We start from the raw sequence: 18,277 nt of genomic DNA, 5'->3' as shown, positions 1-18,277 counted from the left end.
AGGCTCCCATGGGGATGGTCCAGCTGGCCCACGCTGCCCATGGTCATGCCCAAAGTCCCAGTGATGCACACATCTGCACACCTTCCCACCCCTGTCGCAGGATGCTACAGCCACCAGCCGCACCGTGTCACCTCTTGGGAATCATCACCAAGGCCAGCTTCAGAGATGATTTGAGCATGTAGGAATTGTTTCTGAAAAGGTAATTTATGCTCCTTTAAAGGTGCGTGGCAGTAAAGATTCAGATAGGCACATCTCGTCCAGAGCCGGCATTCCCGGCAGCCCCGTCTCCCATACCACCAGGTAGACGCTGTTTCAGGAGCAAAGAGTACCGTTTACAGAGTTGTTGTCACCTCTTCCTACCACACTCAACAGAAACCTGGCAGATGCACAGGATAGGATTGCAACAGACAGTCCTTCTTATTCATCTCTATTTTCCTATATCAATCTCTGCAAACCAATTAAAACAGTTCACCAAATGGAGTTAAGCAATCTCCCCGAGAACTTTAAGAAATGACTCTTATCATCCCTCCTGAGAATAGGCTCAATGGTCAAGGCCACAATGAAATCTTTCTTTTCTTGTAAAAGTTAACTGAAGTTAGTTATTAAAGTTCAGACAGTATTTAGGGAGGTTCTGAAATGAAGAACAGCATGAGATACCTGCACTGCCTCTGAAAATTTCAAGGATATCTTTTCCATAAAATCTTCATCTGGTTTCTTCTGGAGCTTCATAGAAGACACATCAGGTACAATTCTGACTTGCCAGCCTAGGCATGGGATAGGTAAATTAATGCTCATAAATAAAATGCTTCTAGTCATGTATTGTATTTCTTGTAAAATGTAAAAGATTTCTTTGTGGAATTTTTTTGTATTTTTCAGATGTTTATATTGGAGAAAAATAGAGTTAGAGAGTGTGTACGCATAGATTGAAAAGGGGGATGCAGCACGCTGATATTCAATTATTTGGCGAACGTTACCAGATTTTTGCATACTTCTTAGACAATATTTAGGATAAATTAATAGAGGGGGAAAATATCCCTTTGTTAGTCTGATCAACAAAATGACGAATGTCAAAATACGCAATACCAAAGGCTCACAAATGTGGGAGATTAGCAGTGGTGCAGCCTTTGGCCTGTGAGAGATGGTAGTGCCATTAATTGCTAGTCATAAGAACAAGATCAGAAGCTATAAGCTGTATTAGGAATTAAACTGAACTTGAATGTTATCTCTGGGTTTTCAGTTCAAATCTAGCCTGGGTCAATAGTGAAAGTTGTTACCATTTGATAGCTGTGCAGTCTAATCTCTTCCTGTGCTCTTGTTCCCTGTGGGTGGCTGGACACAGTATAGAAGTCATCAGAATCGCACTAATTGGCAGTCTCCAACAAGAAGTCCAAGGGCTTAGTGACAGAGGCGCTTAGAAAAGGCAACACAGGTTACCAGAATCAGGATCGCTCTTTTCGGGCTTTGCAGAGGAAGTCGGTCTCTGCTACACTGGCACTTGCTGCAATATGCAATTTTCCTTAAAATATCTGAAGTAAGTAACCGTTCAGACAGCTGAAAAAACTCATTTACAAATAACCCCCATGCAAAGGGGATTCTATCTTCCTAAATATATTTGGGAGGAAAATCCAAGCGCGCAATGGGAAAGCAATAGTGACTGAAGTAACGGTGTCTGATAGGCGTTGACAGACTTGGGGAGGAGAAGAAGATGAGCAATGCAGCCAGGACAGGGCGGGTGAGCGGAGGGTGACTAGCCACAGTCATCATCCAGCCAAGAAACACCTGGAAGGCACCTTCCACCATGCTTCAGGCGCTCTCGCTGCCCTGGTTAAGCTTAACTTGGCTAATGCTGCAGAGCACCATGGTCTTCCAAGGTGGCATAGGCTCACATTATTTAGCTTGAAGAGACCCTAAGGATGGAGGATCGAGGGCTCCATGTGAACAGCTATGACATTGATCCAAAGCTAACCAGAACGACAAGCAGTAAATTGGAGTCTCTATCAGGAAAAAAACAAAAGAATACAAAATACTTACACCTTCAACAAGGCAAGCGCTAGGAAACCAAAGGACATTTTGAGAGTTGTAAAGAGGCATACTGTACATGCCCTGAAATCAGGGCATTAAATATGGTCTGAAAAGGGAATAAAGGTTGGGAGAGGGGGCAAGAAAGACAATTAAAGTATCTGGAACAGCTACAGCACTAGGGAAAATTTGAAGCAAAAGAGAAAGCTGGGCAATTCTTTTATTTTTATGGTTTATGAGCATTTCAAAGAGTAAGCATGGCACATCTAGCCCTACAATGTGACAAACAAAACTATGCGACAGAGTTTTCAACAATATTACTCTTCTTCAGCATCACCAAAGACTACCAGGAGCACGTCCCGCTCTTCCAGTCTAGGACTAGTATTGTGTTAAATATTTAATGGCAGAAGCGAAGATAAAATGTTTTTCAGATAAAGCATCTGTTTAGCTGACTTTAAAGTGGTACGAATACAAGACACTCAGAGAAATGTAATTAAGCAAATGATCAGCACGGTGACAGAATCACTTCGTTGTTGAAAAATATCCAGTGATAACTGCTGAAACAAAATCTTGAATCTTCTCATTTGTAATGCAAGTGTCAAGAGTCGTTTCTGGAGTGAGTGAGTGATGTTTCTATTCAGCAGCAACATGCTAATGTGGATGGGGACCCAAGAGAAAATAATACTTAGATCAGATGTTGCAATAGCTGTTTGTGAGCATGCAACAGAGAAGTATTCCATACAACCTGTGAAATATAACTTACAAATAACTTAGCAAACAGCAATACTGTGCTTTTTCACTGTTAACTTCCTGATCACACAGAGCTAAGCCAAAAGATCCAACCCTTGCGCCATAGTTTCTCCAAGTCCAAGAGAGGACAGCTGAGCTCTGGCTGGTTCTGCCTTTTCTCCTTAGTTTTGCAGTGGGTTTCAAGGAGCTACCAGCCCCCCTGGCCATGCTCTGTGCTCCTCCTCTGCAGCGCCGCAAACAGCAACCGGCTGGGATCTCCTTGTTGTTCTTTGGGGAACTGGTCTCCCTTGAGTGATGCAGTTCCCGGCTGTAGACGACCTTAGAGATAAATTAACTCAGATTCCCTCCTATCCATTTTCTGGCTGCACCTTGAGAAAGAAATAGTTCACGCTCCAGCAAAACACTGCCCAGTAGTGGGAGGAGGATGGCAGGGAATTGCCCAGCAGAGTGAACCGGGTGTCCCTCAACCAGCTGCCTTTTGATCTTCAAAGATGGCAATGCTCAGCTGAGAGTTCGCTCGTCTGTGCTATGGCTATCCACCCCACAGTATGTAAGGAGCTAATCATGTTCGTCATTACAGGTTTCTAAGTGACCAACAGCAAAGAGAAGCACGCAAGAATTGCCGTTCTTATCTCACACTTCAGGGGAAATGGTTGAGCCTGTAGGTAACCACTATGTTGTAGCCAGATCTGTGTACTCGGAGAAGTTATTTGATGAAGAGCATGAGAAACTGCACAGATACCATAAAACCTTTTGGGATCACCTAAAACTATATTTTCGGTAAGGAGATTTCTTTTTTTATAATATGAATATAAGAAAACCTGAACTGCAACCCCGAGATAGCATAAACTTCACATTGACAACTTCCGTGTCAGAGTCCCACAGAGCAAATGGAAACTCATTAACCAAACACAGTATCGGATTTTTCCAGAGAATTTTAGACAGTGTTTCCCCTAAATGTATCTTCTGCCGTTGTATCTCAGGCACCTTGTCTTTTCCTGGGCACTTGAGGCACCCCTCGCTTGAAGCACAGCTACCATACAGCAGGTTGCTCAGGGCCTTCTGCAGGCAAGACCTTGATTTCTGGCAGGCTGAATCTGAATCCTTCTCTCTTCTTTTCACCCATGAAGACTGGGAGCGCACACTGATGGGCTACGGACCAGATGAGACGTTCGCTGACAGAACTGTGGCCTGTTGTATCTTTACAGCTGTTCTCCACAAAGGATCAAAAAAATTGTCTTGGGTTTGCTTCCAATTGCCTCCTGGCTGCCAGCGTACCGCTTCAAGGAGTGGATCCTGAGCGACATCGTCTCCGGCATCAACACGGGGCTTGTGTCTGTCCTGCAAGGTACCTTTGGGAAACACGTGCTCTAACATAACCTGTTAGGCTGGCTTGAAAGGTACCGCTAGCTCCAGCCTGTAGCATATACCTCCTTTTTCTCGTGTCCCTGTCATTACAGGTCTCGCATTTGCTTTGCTGGTAAATATCCCCCCTGGTTATGGACTCTACGCAGCATTTTTCCCGGTCTTAGTCTATTTTATCTTTGGCACATCCAGACATATCTCAGTGGGTAAGTTCAGGCATACTGGCCGCCCTCGTAGCTGATGAAGAATTACGGTTTGCCCATTGGACGCTAACGAATGGATGCCTTGGTGCTCATTAGGTCCCTTCCCTGTCCTGAGCCTGATGGTGGGAGGCGCCGTTGTGAGACTAGTCCCGGATGACTTTTCTGAAAATGGCACTTTAGTGAATATTTCCAAAATAGATGAAGAGAGGGTGATGGTAGCTGCATCTGTAACCTTCCTGGCTGGGATTTTCCAGGTTGGTGTCTGCCCGCGTGAGTTCATTGCCCTTCTTATTTGCTTTCTGCTGTTGTAGTCACAGGAGTAAAGCTCCTGCTGTTCCCATGTAACTGACCTTGGGCCACTGGCTAGGAGACATCCATCCCCTTCCACCGACCACTCGCTGATTCATGCTATTAAATCACTGGTTTTGCCCAGACCTGAGCCTGCAGCCCGCACAGATGCACACCCCCCTCACAGCAAAACACCATTTGCTAGGTGGTAAGAAAGGAGTTGAGAAAGTAAAGTCAGACAGACACACCAAAGGGGATAAAGGCTCTATTCTGTAATGATGGAGTATTTGGAGTTGTCTTTGCAGCAGAAAATTCCTCCCTGTGTAATGATTTCTGGTATTTGCTTTTACATCACGAAACACTTGTATAAAAAATACGGCTACAGAAAACCCTAAGAGTAAGGATGTTTGTTTTAGCTCTAAAATAAAATGAATAGCTTTTAACTCCTCTAGCAATGACTCTTATTACTCTTATGTCCCCTGTTGCTAAGTCTTGATTTTACTGCAAGAGTGGTGACGGTCAGTATTTTCCTTAATCCCTGGATATATGAGATCAGGGGAAAAATCTTTGTTTCATCTAAATATTACCAAAATTGCAGGTTCTCTTTGTTGCAGAGAATGCTTTAAAATACAAATAAATTGCACTAATGTCAGGTCATTTTGCATTTCAGTTGCTTCTGGGAATTCTACAGTTTGGATTCATAGTTATTTATTTATCACAGTCATTAATCAGTGGTTTCACAACTGCTGCAGCTATCCATGTTGTGGTATCTCAGCTGAAATTCATGTTTCAACTAACGGTTCCTGGATTTAATAAACCATTTGGCATCATCTATGTAAGTATTAAGTGTTCAGTATTTGCTAATGTTATTGAATCCTCTGAGGTATACCTGACAGCATATCACAAGGCAATAACAACAGATCTTAGCACGAACCAGCCAAGCAGGAGGAAGTGTAAGACAAAAATGCAAAAATATATGTTATTAGTATAAAAGTGTGATATTTAAATGTATTCTCGGGTAACCAGCTAGGCTAATTATATAATATTTTGTATTGTATGTCAGCATATTTTAAGTATGCATTCAGCTTTGCCTCAAGCACTCAATTTTTCACTTTTACTGGACTGATATTATATGTGCCTAAGCTGGATATGACTCCATGAGGCGTGTGGGATGAGAAAGGAAGGACGGGATGGAGGGAGGCACTCGTTCAGTAATTCCCATCTCTCACAGCTCCTGGCCTAACACACCACTCCTGGTACGGTAGGCAGAGTAAACACAATTCACTCTTCATGTCTTTCACGGCATGGACCTAAATATACCGCTTCCTTCTGTAGAGGTGAGACCAGGAGCGGGGAGGCAGGAGTCATTGGAAAGGGTTTTCCGTGGATGCTGTCATTGTTTGGATAAATACACGCGTGCCTTCACCGGGGCTTGCAATCCAAGCTGCATCACAAGGAATAAATCCCAACCACCCTGATCCTTAAAGCAATTTAGACACAGGTCCCCCTGGAAAGAATAATGCTACCATGTCAAGGCACTACTATTTCAAAAGCACCCTATATTTCTTCCTGATTTTGCAGACTCTGGAAAGCGTTTTTAGTCAAATCACAAAAACAAACATTGCTGACCTCGTCACATCACTCATTGTCTTGCTTATCGTGTTCGTGGTGAAAGAAGTGAACGATCGATACAAAGCAAAGCTGCCAACGCCCATCCCCATCGAGCTCCTTGTGGTAATGATCATTTCTCTTTGCTTTTGCAATAGCTCGATCACAATAGCAACATGGGAAGCTGCATTTTTAATGTTTCTTCTCCTGGACTGTATAAAAAAAAGAGGTTGTCTGAAATATTATGATTATGCTCTCTGCGTGATTTATGAGTGTAAAACTATCCCTCTAAGGCGGTTAAGGAATTATATCCGGGCAGCAAGTGAGGGTGCACACTTGGGGCATAACTCTGCTGCTAGTCTTGAGACTGGAGTGCGTGTGGGAGGGAGAAGGAAGTGTTTGCTAAAAGTTTCTTCATTCTCTTGTTTGACCGTTCCTAAAGGAGGTGGTTTGTATTGTCTTGCAGACAGTCCTAGCAGCGCTGATATCCTATTTTGCTAAATTTGAAGAAAAATTTAATGTAGCTGTTGTTGGAAAACTAGAAGAAGGGTAAGTGTTTTACTTTATGATTTACCAGCAGAGCAAAATGTTCTTTCCACTTCTTCAGTGCTGAATCATTTTGGTTATGTCTTTCAATTAAAATCATCTGCATCACCCTCTTTCAGAAGGCAAATAAACATTTTGCTTCCAATAACATCGGGACCCATTTTAAACAGCTAAAAGTTGCTTGCCAGAGCACATCCTCTATGCACTGAAGAATACATTTTTTTCTTTCATGAACTGCCACGTGAAATAAATAATGGGATGCCTCATTTTCCAAGACAGCAGTTGAGCAGTAGGTTGATCCGTGCCCCTGTGCTGAGCTATTCGCACCACACGGCCTCGCTTTCCCACGAAGTACGTGCATGGTTCGCAGCCACTGCCAGCCACGGGAAGGCGCTGCGCGGTCCCCGCCTGGTCCCTGCCACGGCCGTCACCCCGAGCACCTCCCAGCAGCATTTGCCTTGGGAGGCTCCACCAGGGAGAAATATAGGGGCAGCTGGAAGCTGGATAGCCTTCTTGAAGCAAAGCATTATTAAAGTGAAGGCATTTAGGAGAAAACAGATCTTTGAGGAGAAAGTAAAAGGGAGGGTTGCTTTGCCCCAGAAACCGAGGAGCACGTCACTGGGCTGCGACTGCCTTCCACTGCTGCTTTTCTGGGAGGCTTTGCGCACACACAGTATTTGTGTTGTCGTCCTGCTTGCTTTCCTTCTGCGTCTTCTTACATTAAAGCAAATAAGCAAAACCAATATCCTGTAAAACACCATACAGTAACTTCCTCCCAGTAGGGAAAACTAAGCTTCATGCTGCATTCTCTGTACTATTTGATTTATGATCTTAAATTATTATAGAGTATATCCAAGGATGTCAGAATTTTGGCATAAAAAATTAATAGACACACATTAAGGTAAAAAGGGAGCAAGATATTTATTGGGACAGCAGATTGAAGCGATTTGCTGAGGTATCTCAATAGCCTCAGCACTGGTAGCCCGGGGCGGCAGTGAAGGAAGCTGACAGAGGAACAGCTATTTCTGCCTAAGAGCCTCCATTCTTCAGATTTCAGTTCAGTGAGGAAAAAAAAGCCCAGTGAAGAATTCTTCCGAGGATCTGCAAAAGTGCTTGATCAAAGGAGCGGGAAATCTAGCAAGTAGCTCTACAGACTAACATGACTTAGCAAATATTTGCTGAGGTGTCTAAAGTACTACAATGAACCGTGTGTGTATTTTCTCTGTCCCCATCCAATGAAATCCTTCCCTGTGCACACTACCTGTGCAAGGGCCTCAGCACCATGCCAGACCCTAAATCAATGCATAGTTAGAAGGCAGAACTGTGCATCCACCTTAGACAAAATAAGCTATGGCTGGTCCTGGCCAAGGAGATGAGAACTTGCTGAGACACAAACTAAGCTGAATGCAGATGAACAGAGAGTTTCTGTCCCCGACAAAGTTTCTCCAAAGTTCAGGGTTCAGATCCACAGTTATGTGCCCCATCTCTCCAAAGTGCACAGTAAAGGCACTATGAGATAGGCTGCCACCTTGCTTACTTGCTTGACAAGTTGTCTCCTTAGACATATTCTTAATGAGCAGGGGTTTTGTCTTTCAGATTTCAATCTCCTGTTGCACCTGATATAAATGTCTTCCAAAGGTGTATAGGCGACAGCATTTCCATTGCAATCGTTGGGTTTGCAGTAGGCTTCTCAGTGGCCAAAGTGTATTCCATCAAGCATGACTACCCACTAGATGGCAATCAGGTAGGCAAGTAACTCAATGCTGTGTATTAGTCAATGGGGAATAAGTCATTTTAGGAATGCTTTGCCTTGTGAATAACTGTCATGAACTGTCTTTTAAGGACAATCATCTCCTTTGTTTTTATTCCAGGAACTAATTGCTTTTGGGTTGGGTAATATAGTTGGAGGATCATTCAAAGGATTTGCCTCCAGTACAGCGCTGTCGAGATCAGGTGTGCAGGAGAGCACAGGAGGCAAAACCCAGGTACAGAAGATAAAAGATCATAATGGCATTTAATGTGAGAAAGCCCTGACTTTCGCTGGCTGACCCTGCAGCCTCAGGGCACAGATTCACAGTGGAATTGTTTTCTCATACAGATTGCTGGTATTATCTCAGCTATCATCGTCCTGATTGTGATCTTGGCCATTGGGTTTCTCCTGCAGCCATTACAAAAGGTATTCACTGGTTTCACCTAGCGCTTCTTCCTGCTCACCAGACAGGACTACTGCAGAAGGAGTCAGCAGGAGATTTTATAGACTCCAGTGGGAGAAGAACAGCATTTGGCAAAACAAGGTTCTTTTCCCCAAACTGTGAAAGAGAGGACCATAGATGTGAATGTGCCTACACACAGAGACAGAAGTGGTCGGTAGCTTCCTCACTGAGGTGCCCTGTGCGGGGATGAGATGACCATAGGGTGTGATAGGAAAAGACTCTCCAAGAGGTGTCCGAGTCCTCTTGTGCAGTGAAAAGCTATCACTGGTATGCAAGTATCATTCCTACTTAAACTCCACAGACGTCTCCTTTATAGCGGTTACTGTAGAATCCCATCAGATTTTATTGGGGATGTTCTGTAAGAGGTGAGGGACATGAAGCAGTCTTGTATTTTCCCTAGAAGGACACTGCACTAAAGTTGAAACCAGTTTATCTCCGAATGGTGAAAGTGAGGAACATGAAGGTAGTCAGAACCAGCCATAACCAATCTCAGGCCAGACCCTCAAAGGGAACTCAGGTGCCTGGACACCAAACATTGCAGCACCAGCTTTTAGCTGCCAAAAATTTACAGTCATGAGTCAGGTCCTGTGCCACACTGTGGCTAGGGAGATTCCTGTGTGATGGAAAGGTGCATCCTAACTCATAGTAGTGATGCAACAGGAGAAGCTGCCCAACCTTTCAGCTGTGCTTTGATGCTTTTGATATGATCTTTTAAGTCTTAACACCCAACATTTGCTTTGCTTGTCTTACAATGCAACATTCTGGTCTTTTTTTAACAGTCAGTCCTTGCATCTTTGGCTCTTGGCAACTTAAAAGGAATGCTCATGCAGTTCAAGGAAATAGGCGTCTTATGGAGAAAAGACAAGTATGACTGTGTAAGTGGAGTCCCACACGCGTTCAGGAGTGAAACACTACAGAAAAGTCATTTATTTTGCAAATTTCCTGAAAGGTTATCTTTATTTCTATACCTACCTTGCTTCCCTAAGTGGAAATCACAGCAGTAGCATGCCTTTTCATTCTCACACTCCTTGTTTCCGTTTTCCATGTTGTCTCACCTATTTTCAGTCAATTCTTTCTGCTCACTTCGCTTTTCTACATTCATTTGCATTGACTTCATCAAAATACAATTCTGCATTTAAAGTCAAATACAGAAAAAAGTTGTATAAAATGTCTACATAACTAATGCATTGGCTACATATTCCCTTTCATATACACATGTAGCTCCCACTACGGTAAAAAAAAAAAAAAAAAAGGAAACATGAAACCACTTTCCAAAGGCATGGGGCCCACCCAGATCGGAGCTGAGACATCAGTTCAGACGTTCCTGCTCCCACTCCAGGCTCCTGATGCAGGTCGGTAACACATGGGTAATCTCGAACCTCACCTCTGCTTGTTGCAGGCCATATGGGTGGTGACGTTCTTGGCCGCCGTTTTCCTCGGCCTGGACATCGGGCTGGCGACTGCTGTGGCCTTCCAGCTGCTGACCGTGGTCTTCCGCTCACAATTGTGAGTATCTGCTGAATGAGACCATAAAATACCTCTGGGCCTCAGGGTATAAATAATCTCCCCTCAGACAGCGAAGGCCAGGGTTCATGTGCCTTGGTCTGTCAAGCAACAGTGTGTAAAAATCAATTTTGCATGTAAACCGTTGAATGTAGGATCCCACTTCAGCCCAGCAGCAGGCCCCTTGCTTTCCCACGGGGTGAGCAGGGTGCTGCCAAAGGGCCGGGCTAAGCCCCTTGGCAAGCTGAGTCCGGGTAGGTACTCTGGCTGCCACAGGGCTCCCTAGCCAGGTTGCTGCATATCTGAGAAGTAACATGTTCATCTTCACTCGATTGATGCTGCAAACTGCCGCAAACCCTGCATTGAGATCCCCGAAAGAAACCAGCCGGTGGTGTTTGTGAATAAAGAAACGTTCCTAGCTGTATGCATGCTAAACACCACAAAACACAAGTAAGTTGGTGAGGAAAAAAGGGTATTAATAGTGGCTCCTTTGATGTGGCTCTGTGTACAAGGCCAGGCTAGGGAGGGCTGCCAGACGAGGCCAGTGCTCACCTGGGAGGTCTCAAACCCAGGCAGGTACAAGTGATCTGGCACGGCCATCGGGCTGCACTAACTACAGTAACTATTATTCCGGCGACAACTCACGTGAATAATTGCTTACTGGCTTGAGGAAAAGGCTCACAGTCTGACCCACAATCAGACATGAAATCAAAATCTAGCAACCTTGTCAAAATCGAACAGTATGGCTTGCTGTCAGTATTGTCACGCTTGAATGAAATCTTCCCCAAGATGCAGTCGGGGATGTTAATGTCTGAAATCATTCACAAAGGAGCGTTTCAGCTTTGCAAAGGAAATTTTCACCCCACAATTATTATTTTACCACCCATACTGAGGTCGCTTTGTCCGATCCTCAAACCACACGACAATCACACAGCAAATGGGGTTTCAGCATGATCCCCACCTTCCAGGTTGCAGTAGGAGGTTCGAATAACTTCATGTGTGTTTGTTTGCAGTCCAAGCTGCACCGTTTTGGCTAACGTTGGAAGAAGTGACATCTACAAAAACAGGAAGGATTACACTGATGTGAGAAATTTCATATTTCTTTTATTATATCTGTTGCTTTTGTGTTTCTCTAAGAGATGACATTAGTGATACCATTGCTTCATTATACAGATCTATGAGCCAGAGGGAGTGAAGATTTTCCGATGCTCATCTCCTATCTTCTTTGCTAACGTTGAATTCTTCCAAGAGAAACTCATCACTGCTGTAAGTGTTTGGCAATCATTTTAAATAGATGAACTGCATGAACCTTGCCCATATGACTGGAAAGAAAAGCCATGTGAGATGCTGCGTCCTTCCCTGGTGTCACCGGGGTCTTGCCCTGGACCTTTTAGTGTCTCAGAGAGGCCACGCCACAGGAGCGAAGCACCAAAGATACAGACTAAAGATGCAGGCCAGCCTCGGGCCTGACCCCGGTCCCAGTTTCACCAGTGCTCTCCTCTCAGTGTACAGGGTGCATGGTGGCACCAAGTCCCCTTGGCAGAGGAGGGGGATGGCAGGCCAGGCTGGGCTCCATAAAGACAGAGAAGGGGTGGGCACTGGCAAGCAGCTGCACAAAGGGCTCCTTTTCAGAGTAAAACAGCTCAGAAAGGCATTTCTAAAGCATAAACACCACCAACTTAAAGCTAGTAAAGGAACATGAAAGAAATGTCTTTCTTACAGAAACTCTGTGCCTGAGTGTTAATGCACTGTAATTAATTCAGCTAAGGATATTTGTTCATTTATTTTTCCTTGCGTCTTTATCCAGTAGTTCACTGGTGCTTTCTGAACTGAACATCATGCTTTTTTGATATGGTACTGGAATTTTGGGGTAAACATGAAGAACATTCAAAGTACTGTTTCTGCAGGTCGGCTTCAGCCCGTTGAGAGTCCTGAGGAAACGCAATAAAGCTCTGAGGAAAATCAGAAAGATGCTGAAGAAAGGAGACCTGCAAGTGACACCTGTATGTAAATCAACTCCACTAAATGCAGCTCGGCTGGATGTAAAAAGGGCAATACCTAGGGGAATTAAGCAACCCGCTCTTTAGCTTGTAGTAGCTGAGAAGTGCCTCACAGCCTCCTTCTCCTGTGTCCTAATTCGATATACTGTTCCCCAAATTGCCACTTCGAGACCTAAACACAAATTTCAGAAATAAGATTTTACGTGGCTGTCATCGCTAGAGACCCACAGCCACACCACGGGCAGAGCTTGTGTGTCCCCAGCGGACGTTTGCTTGGCTTCAGATGGCAGGATCAGATCACAGAGAAGCAATGTTCATGCTGAACTAGTGACAAGATAAAGTTGATTTTCTCTCAGCCCAAATCTTTCATGCCTTCTGTTGACTTGTTCCAAAGCCACTGAATCAAAGGGCATATGACCATTGGCTTTAGGAACAATATATCCTCGTGGAAAATAAAAGGCAGTGCTTAATTAGAAGAACACCAACATTTCCAAACTGCTGCAAATCCAGGGGAAGCAGAACTTTCTCTAGTATAAAGCAAAGGTAGCTCCTGCTCCATCTGACGGTTTTGCATTGCCACAACTCTCACGCTGGTATAGGATGCACTCTCCACCCTGGGCAGGGTCAGTAGCATTAACTGTAACGCTTTCCTCCTTTGACATAGAAAGGCTTGATTTGCATGGCTAACCATACACAAGAGTCTGATGAAGAATTAGACAACAACAGGATAGAGGAGTTGGACCAGCCCACTGACCTGACGGACTTGCCCGTTCGGATAGACTGGAACGCTGACCTCCCTCCCAACATCTCCGTGCCCAGAGTGGACATCCACAGCGTCGTTCTAGACTTCTCAGCAGTGTCCTTCCTTGATGTTTCTGCCATGAGGATCCTCCAAAAGGTAGTTCTAATTCACAAGGCAGACGGACAGTGAGCATATAAAAGAAAAATGTATGAACGCAGTAAGCTTCTTAAAGGTATTTCTATATGGATTGAAAAATCAGTGGCAACCTTTCAGTTACTGTTAATTTTAATATACATTTTCCATGGAAAATGTTTAGGATATAAGGATATAGTACTGTCTAATTATAGGAGAGTATTTTTATATATATTTTATATTTTTTTATATATTTATATATATATATATATATATATATATATCTACATAAAAAATAGGATCTAATCTAAATGTTGCTTGGAATTAGAGCATCATTGGTGGCTCTGGCACCTTTTCTTCAACTAGTAACATTTTGGGAAGTTTTACAGAAATGTACATATGAAATATGGCTTTAAATATAGGATTGGAGATTAAAACACTGGAGTGTCATTTTTGCTCTTGCTGTCACTTTCCAGGGCAACTTTGAACAAAGAAATAAGGATAACATTTTCAAGCAGTGGTAGCCACAGTGAAATATTTAAATGCAGCTACAGTTAAATATTTAAATGCACAATTAGGTGCATGACTCTATTTACATAGGAACTAAACATCCACTGTGTATGGTGGAAACTGTAATTCTACTTGAAGTTCTAGTTAGAAAAGTCTCTCCAGAACCTTCTGGAGTCTCAGTTTCCTCATGTGTAAAGCAGGTACAATAAAGCCATACAATTTACAAAAGATCTTTTTCACCACGTGCTAAATGTATTTAATGCTGCCCCTTTTCAAAAGGATCAGTCACCCCTGCCTGCAGCCAGACTCCAGGTGCAGCAGGGTTTGGATTTAGAGCTCTTTACCATTGTTCAAAATGCAATTGATATCTTAAATTTGCCAGGATATCTGCAGTAGCTAACTACTGTAATATCTGTTAATAGCAAAAATAACAGTATGTAAATGCTACTTGTTTTCTCTTTAACAGACTTTGAAAGAATTTGTCCGCATCGACATAGATATTTACATTGTGGCGGCCCATGGTGAGTTCTTGCATTTCCATCAGTCTCTAGTTAGTTCTACCTCGTCTCACTGCCTTCCCCGTCCACCCTAGGGCAAGGCTGAAAAGGACCAACCCAATTTTACATTTCAGTCACAGTCCAAACCATCTACCCACACCCGCAATGAAGTAATCCTGGAGACACCTCCTATGCTGATCCTGCCAGAAAAACCACAAGCCAAACTATACAATCTTGAAATGAGATGAACGTTTCAAATGTGGTGACCAAGAGCAGGATAAACAGCCATGGAACCAAGAGCTGTAACTCCAACATCCTCCAAGCTTTTTTCCTTCCAGTTTCCTCCTTTATAGCTCTCTCCCCCTTCCCCTCTCTCACACCCTACTATGAAAAGCCATTTCTCTGCTTCTCATGCCCCTATTTCCCCGCTGGAGCAAGTGCCCCATCCTGCAAAAGTGAAGAGCTGTGCTGTCCTGAGTCTTGCCTGGTGGCTGCTGCATCTGAACCTTCAGCTAAGGAAAAAAAACACAGGTAGCCACAGGATAACAGCTGCAGCTGAGGGGAATCATGATTTATCTCGTGCCATCTGCAATGGGCTGTGGCAGCCACCTGTGAAGGTGCATTTTGCCTACAGCTGCCCAATCTGTGCCTCCCACCTGTGGGCAACAAGAACCTGCTATCAGGTGGCTTAGGTTAGGCATTAAATAAGAGATGGGGCTCAAAGTCTCTCCTGCTTGGGGCAGCATTAATGGAGGTTTATATCCCATCCTCTCTACATCAATAAACAGGAACCCATCTGCGATAATAAATAAAATAGTACACCTAACCAGAAGTTCCTTCATGTTCACTCAGTTGCCGTGTTAAGGATATATCATTTCTTCAGTTTCAAGGCAAACCACTTTGTATTTCAATTATGTTCCCCTACAGAGGGCTTTGTGGACAAACTGGAGAGAAGCGCATTTTTTGACGAGGAGATTAAGCCATCTATGTTTTTCCTTACCATTCATGACGCAGTTTTACACATTTTGCTGAAGAAGGACATAGCCAGCTCACCAAAATTAAAGCCCACTGAGGTAACTCTACAGTTTTCATCTTTTGCTACGTTAGTGCCTTTACATTACTCACAGGTCATTTATTTAGCTTAGTGGTACCCAACAGTGATCTGCGTATCTAGCCCTACCCCCTCTGCAGTGTCTGAATTCAAAAAGTTAATGACTGGAATTGAGCTGGTCTCCCAATAGATTTGGAGAGTAACCGTGGCCCTTGGTCCAGGTGCCTAGCAAACCACTACTTTAGTTCACTGAAAGGAGTGAATAACCTGGAGGCAGGCCTCACAGTGGATTTCGCTTCAAGCCACCTCCTTGGGAGCCCTGGTCATGTGGACCTGGCGGATCTGGCCAGCGCAGGGTACTTGGAATCAGTATATAATTTTACATACTTTGAATCAGTATCCAATCCTACTTAGTTAAACTGGCCAAGCTTTTCTGCCCTGACTCAGAGATCTGTCAAGGGGGCACAAAGGGTTGACAGGTGAGAGCAGCTTCCTTCCTTCCTTCCTGGTTGACTCCTTTGATGTGAAAAAAGGTAAAAGGAAAAAAACAAACAAACAAGGAACATCCCAGTTCCTAACCCGAAACATCTTGTGTTCGCTGCAGGAGAAGGGTAGCAACAACCATTGCGTTATCAACACTAGCGGGGGATTGCGCAGCCGGGAGAACACGGTAAGACTCCTGGTTCCAGCAGTGGCACTCCAGCCCCAGCCCTGTAGGAAATGCCATCCCCAAAAGCTGCCCACAAGAACTGCAAAGTCAGATAACAAAACCTTCTGCATCGCTGGGCTCTTGCTTCAGCCCAGGGCAGAAGCCATCCTAATAGTTTATTAACGGGACTTGACTTAAGGCAAAGCATTACAAGAGTAAGAAACATACAGCTCTGCTCACAAGACGCTATCCCTGGCCTTACCTGCTGGCAGCAGAGGTAATCTGCAGAGGGAGGCTGGGCGACGGCTGTTTCGCGGGGCTCTCCCACCAGCCTCCTCGCCCGTCCATCACGGCTCTCTTGCTAGGGGCTCACAAGCCTCTGGCAGCCCGTTCACATGGCAGACTTCAGCATTGCTCCCATTCACCTAAACGCCACAGGCAGAAGGGGGAGGGGGGGGTTGGCGACAGGAGATTGATTAGAAGGGTAGCTTTCGGCCACTTTCTTGTAACAAAGAGAAAAGCACAAGCCAGAAAATGGCAGCCCCATAAGGAGAAAACAGGCAGAATACAATACAGAAATCTAGAATGCTAGACAAAAGCCTTCCCAAAAATCTTCCTACTTTGAAGTAGCAAATTCTTACATATTGCTCACTAAAAAGTGCATACGCTGGTTATTCTTCATCCAAAGTGACATTTATTTCTACGTCTTTCCTACAGATTTCAAGAGAAACAAAATTTTAGATTGAATATTCTAAATATTATATCATCCAGCAATACAGTGTCACTTAACAGAAGGTGACGATAGATGCAGTAATGCATGAAGACTGATGGATACTTTCGTATACTTTACGAAGGATTTACTACATAGGATTATGTTCCAAGTTTTGGAATGGGCCTGTTAGTGTTTACGTGTGTGTTTATATAGAAAGATGTATTTATGTACATACATGGAGGCTAAAATGACATGGATTTCCTTATTTCGTACTTCACTGACAACCTCCTCACACAGTTAAAAAAGCAAGTAACGTTAACTCTATTCACGTGTGCTTGTATATAAGGTCTGCATTATTCTGACAGTCTGTAGACAACCTGTACAGTTACTAGAGAACATATAAATATTTTAAACGTAATTTATATCATGCAGTCTAATAGTTGGGAGTGATATTTTATCTTCAACTTGTGTATAATTTGTATAAAGTTTTCTTTAAGGCTTGTAAGATATCTAGTAGACTGAGTCATTAGACTCGTCAGCTCACTTCCATGAGTACAGCGTGCACAGTGACGTACATGTCTACAGTACAACATGAAGATTCAGTAAAGAATTACAGCATTTTCAGATCCAAACACGATTCTTTTATTTGGTTTGGGTTGATATAAAATGCATATGACAGGACATAGGACACAAATATATTTATACTGAACTATTAAATAATGATTTTAGTAACTATCTTTCTTGCTATATTTGTGAATATACCAGTGTGGTAGCTCATAGTCAGTCTGGTTTCTTGCTACAAGACAAAATTAACAGAGATCTGAAAACTTAAAGGAAAATAGAAATGGCAATTCAACTTTGGCTGGGTCCATTTGGATAACAAGGATAGTTCCAGTGAATCCCATGGTGAATCAGTCTTCCTATCTGCGTTATTGATTTACATCACTTCAGTTGGTAGTGGCAGAGAGCTCAAGAAAGTTACTAACAAATTGCAGCCTGAAATCTAGGTAGGGAATGTGGCAGTTTTCTTTCTGAAAGCTTTTCATCTCCCTATTTGCATGACAGGCAGCCCCAATATGTGTATCATTCAGCGAGCAGACAGGCACACCAGCCCCAGGACCCAGCTCAGGTGGAGCTGTGAGTTCAGAACTGCCAAAAGGCAGGCTGTTTCCAAGGTCTCTTGGACATATGTTCGAAGGACTTTAAGTTGAAAGAGTCCATTCTGTCCAGAGGCACAACTGCCTTCGATTAACACCTTCAATTACTTTCAAGTCTAAGACTTGAAGCTGAACTACAGCGCATCTTCTACAGAGGGGAAAAAAGGCGGGGGCAGGGGGAAGCCAAAACTTCTAATTTAAATGTGGCCAGCGCTGGAGATATAAAAATCTTCAAGGTAGAGGGAAAAGGAACCGTCACGGGACTCTGAAAGAAACGGCAGTGCGAAATCACAAGAGTATTTTATTTTTCAAGTTTAGGCTTGACTTCCAAG

At 43.7% G+C, this 18,277-nt stretch overlaps 1 protein-coding gene across 1 annotated transcript; it reads left to right on the top strand.

The window, feature by feature from the left end:
* Nucleotides 1-597: 597 nt before the first annotated feature.
* SLC26A3 (solute carrier family 26 member 3) lies at nt 598-17,564 on the top strand. The gene is made up of 21 exons (XM_068931138.1): nt 598-743; nt 3,350-3,549; nt 3,978-4,117; nt 4,230-4,340; nt 4,434-4,591; nt 5,296-5,460; nt 6,207-6,359; nt 6,700-6,782; nt 8,376-8,523; nt 8,651-8,764; nt 8,878-8,955; nt 9,772-9,867; nt 10,392-10,498; nt 11,509-11,578; nt 11,669-11,761; nt 12,403-12,498; nt 13,160-13,393; nt 14,346-14,400; nt 15,304-15,449; nt 16,032-16,097; nt 16,794-17,564. The coding sequence occupies exons 2-21, from the start codon at nt 3,419-3,421 to the stop codon at nt 16,815-16,817; spliced, it is 2,268 nt and encodes a 755-aa protein (XP_068787239.1). The 5' UTR covers nt 598-743; nt 3,350-3,418; the 3' UTR covers nt 16,818-17,564.
* The last annotated feature ends 713 nt before the right edge of the window (nt 17,565-18,277 follow it).

The sequence above is a fragment of the Struthio camelus genome, chromosome 1 (assembly GCF_040807025.1).
Source record: "Struthio camelus isolate bStrCam1 chromosome 1, bStrCam1.hap1, whole genome shotgun sequence".
Lineage (NCBI taxonomy): Eukaryota > Metazoa > Chordata > Aves > Struthioniformes > Struthionidae > Struthio > Struthio camelus.
Note: the sequence above shows the minus strand (reverse complement) of the source record. Positions and strands in the feature narration are given on the sequence as shown.

Excerpts from the sequence above, each read along its gene's own strand:
- SLC26A3 (XM_068931138.1), top strand. The coding sequence starts at position 3,419 with ATGGTTGAGCCTGTAGGTAACCACTATGTTGTAGCCAGATCTGTGTAC. Across the intron at positions 8,956-9,771 it reads TCCTGCAGCCATTACAAAAG|TCAGTCCTTGCATCTTTGGC; the intron begins GTATTCACTGGT and ends TTTTTTTAACAG. Across the intron at positions 9,868-10,391 it reads GAAAAGACAAGTATGACTGT|GCCATATGGGTGGTGACGTT; the intron begins GTAAGTGGAGTC and ends TGCTTGTTGCAG.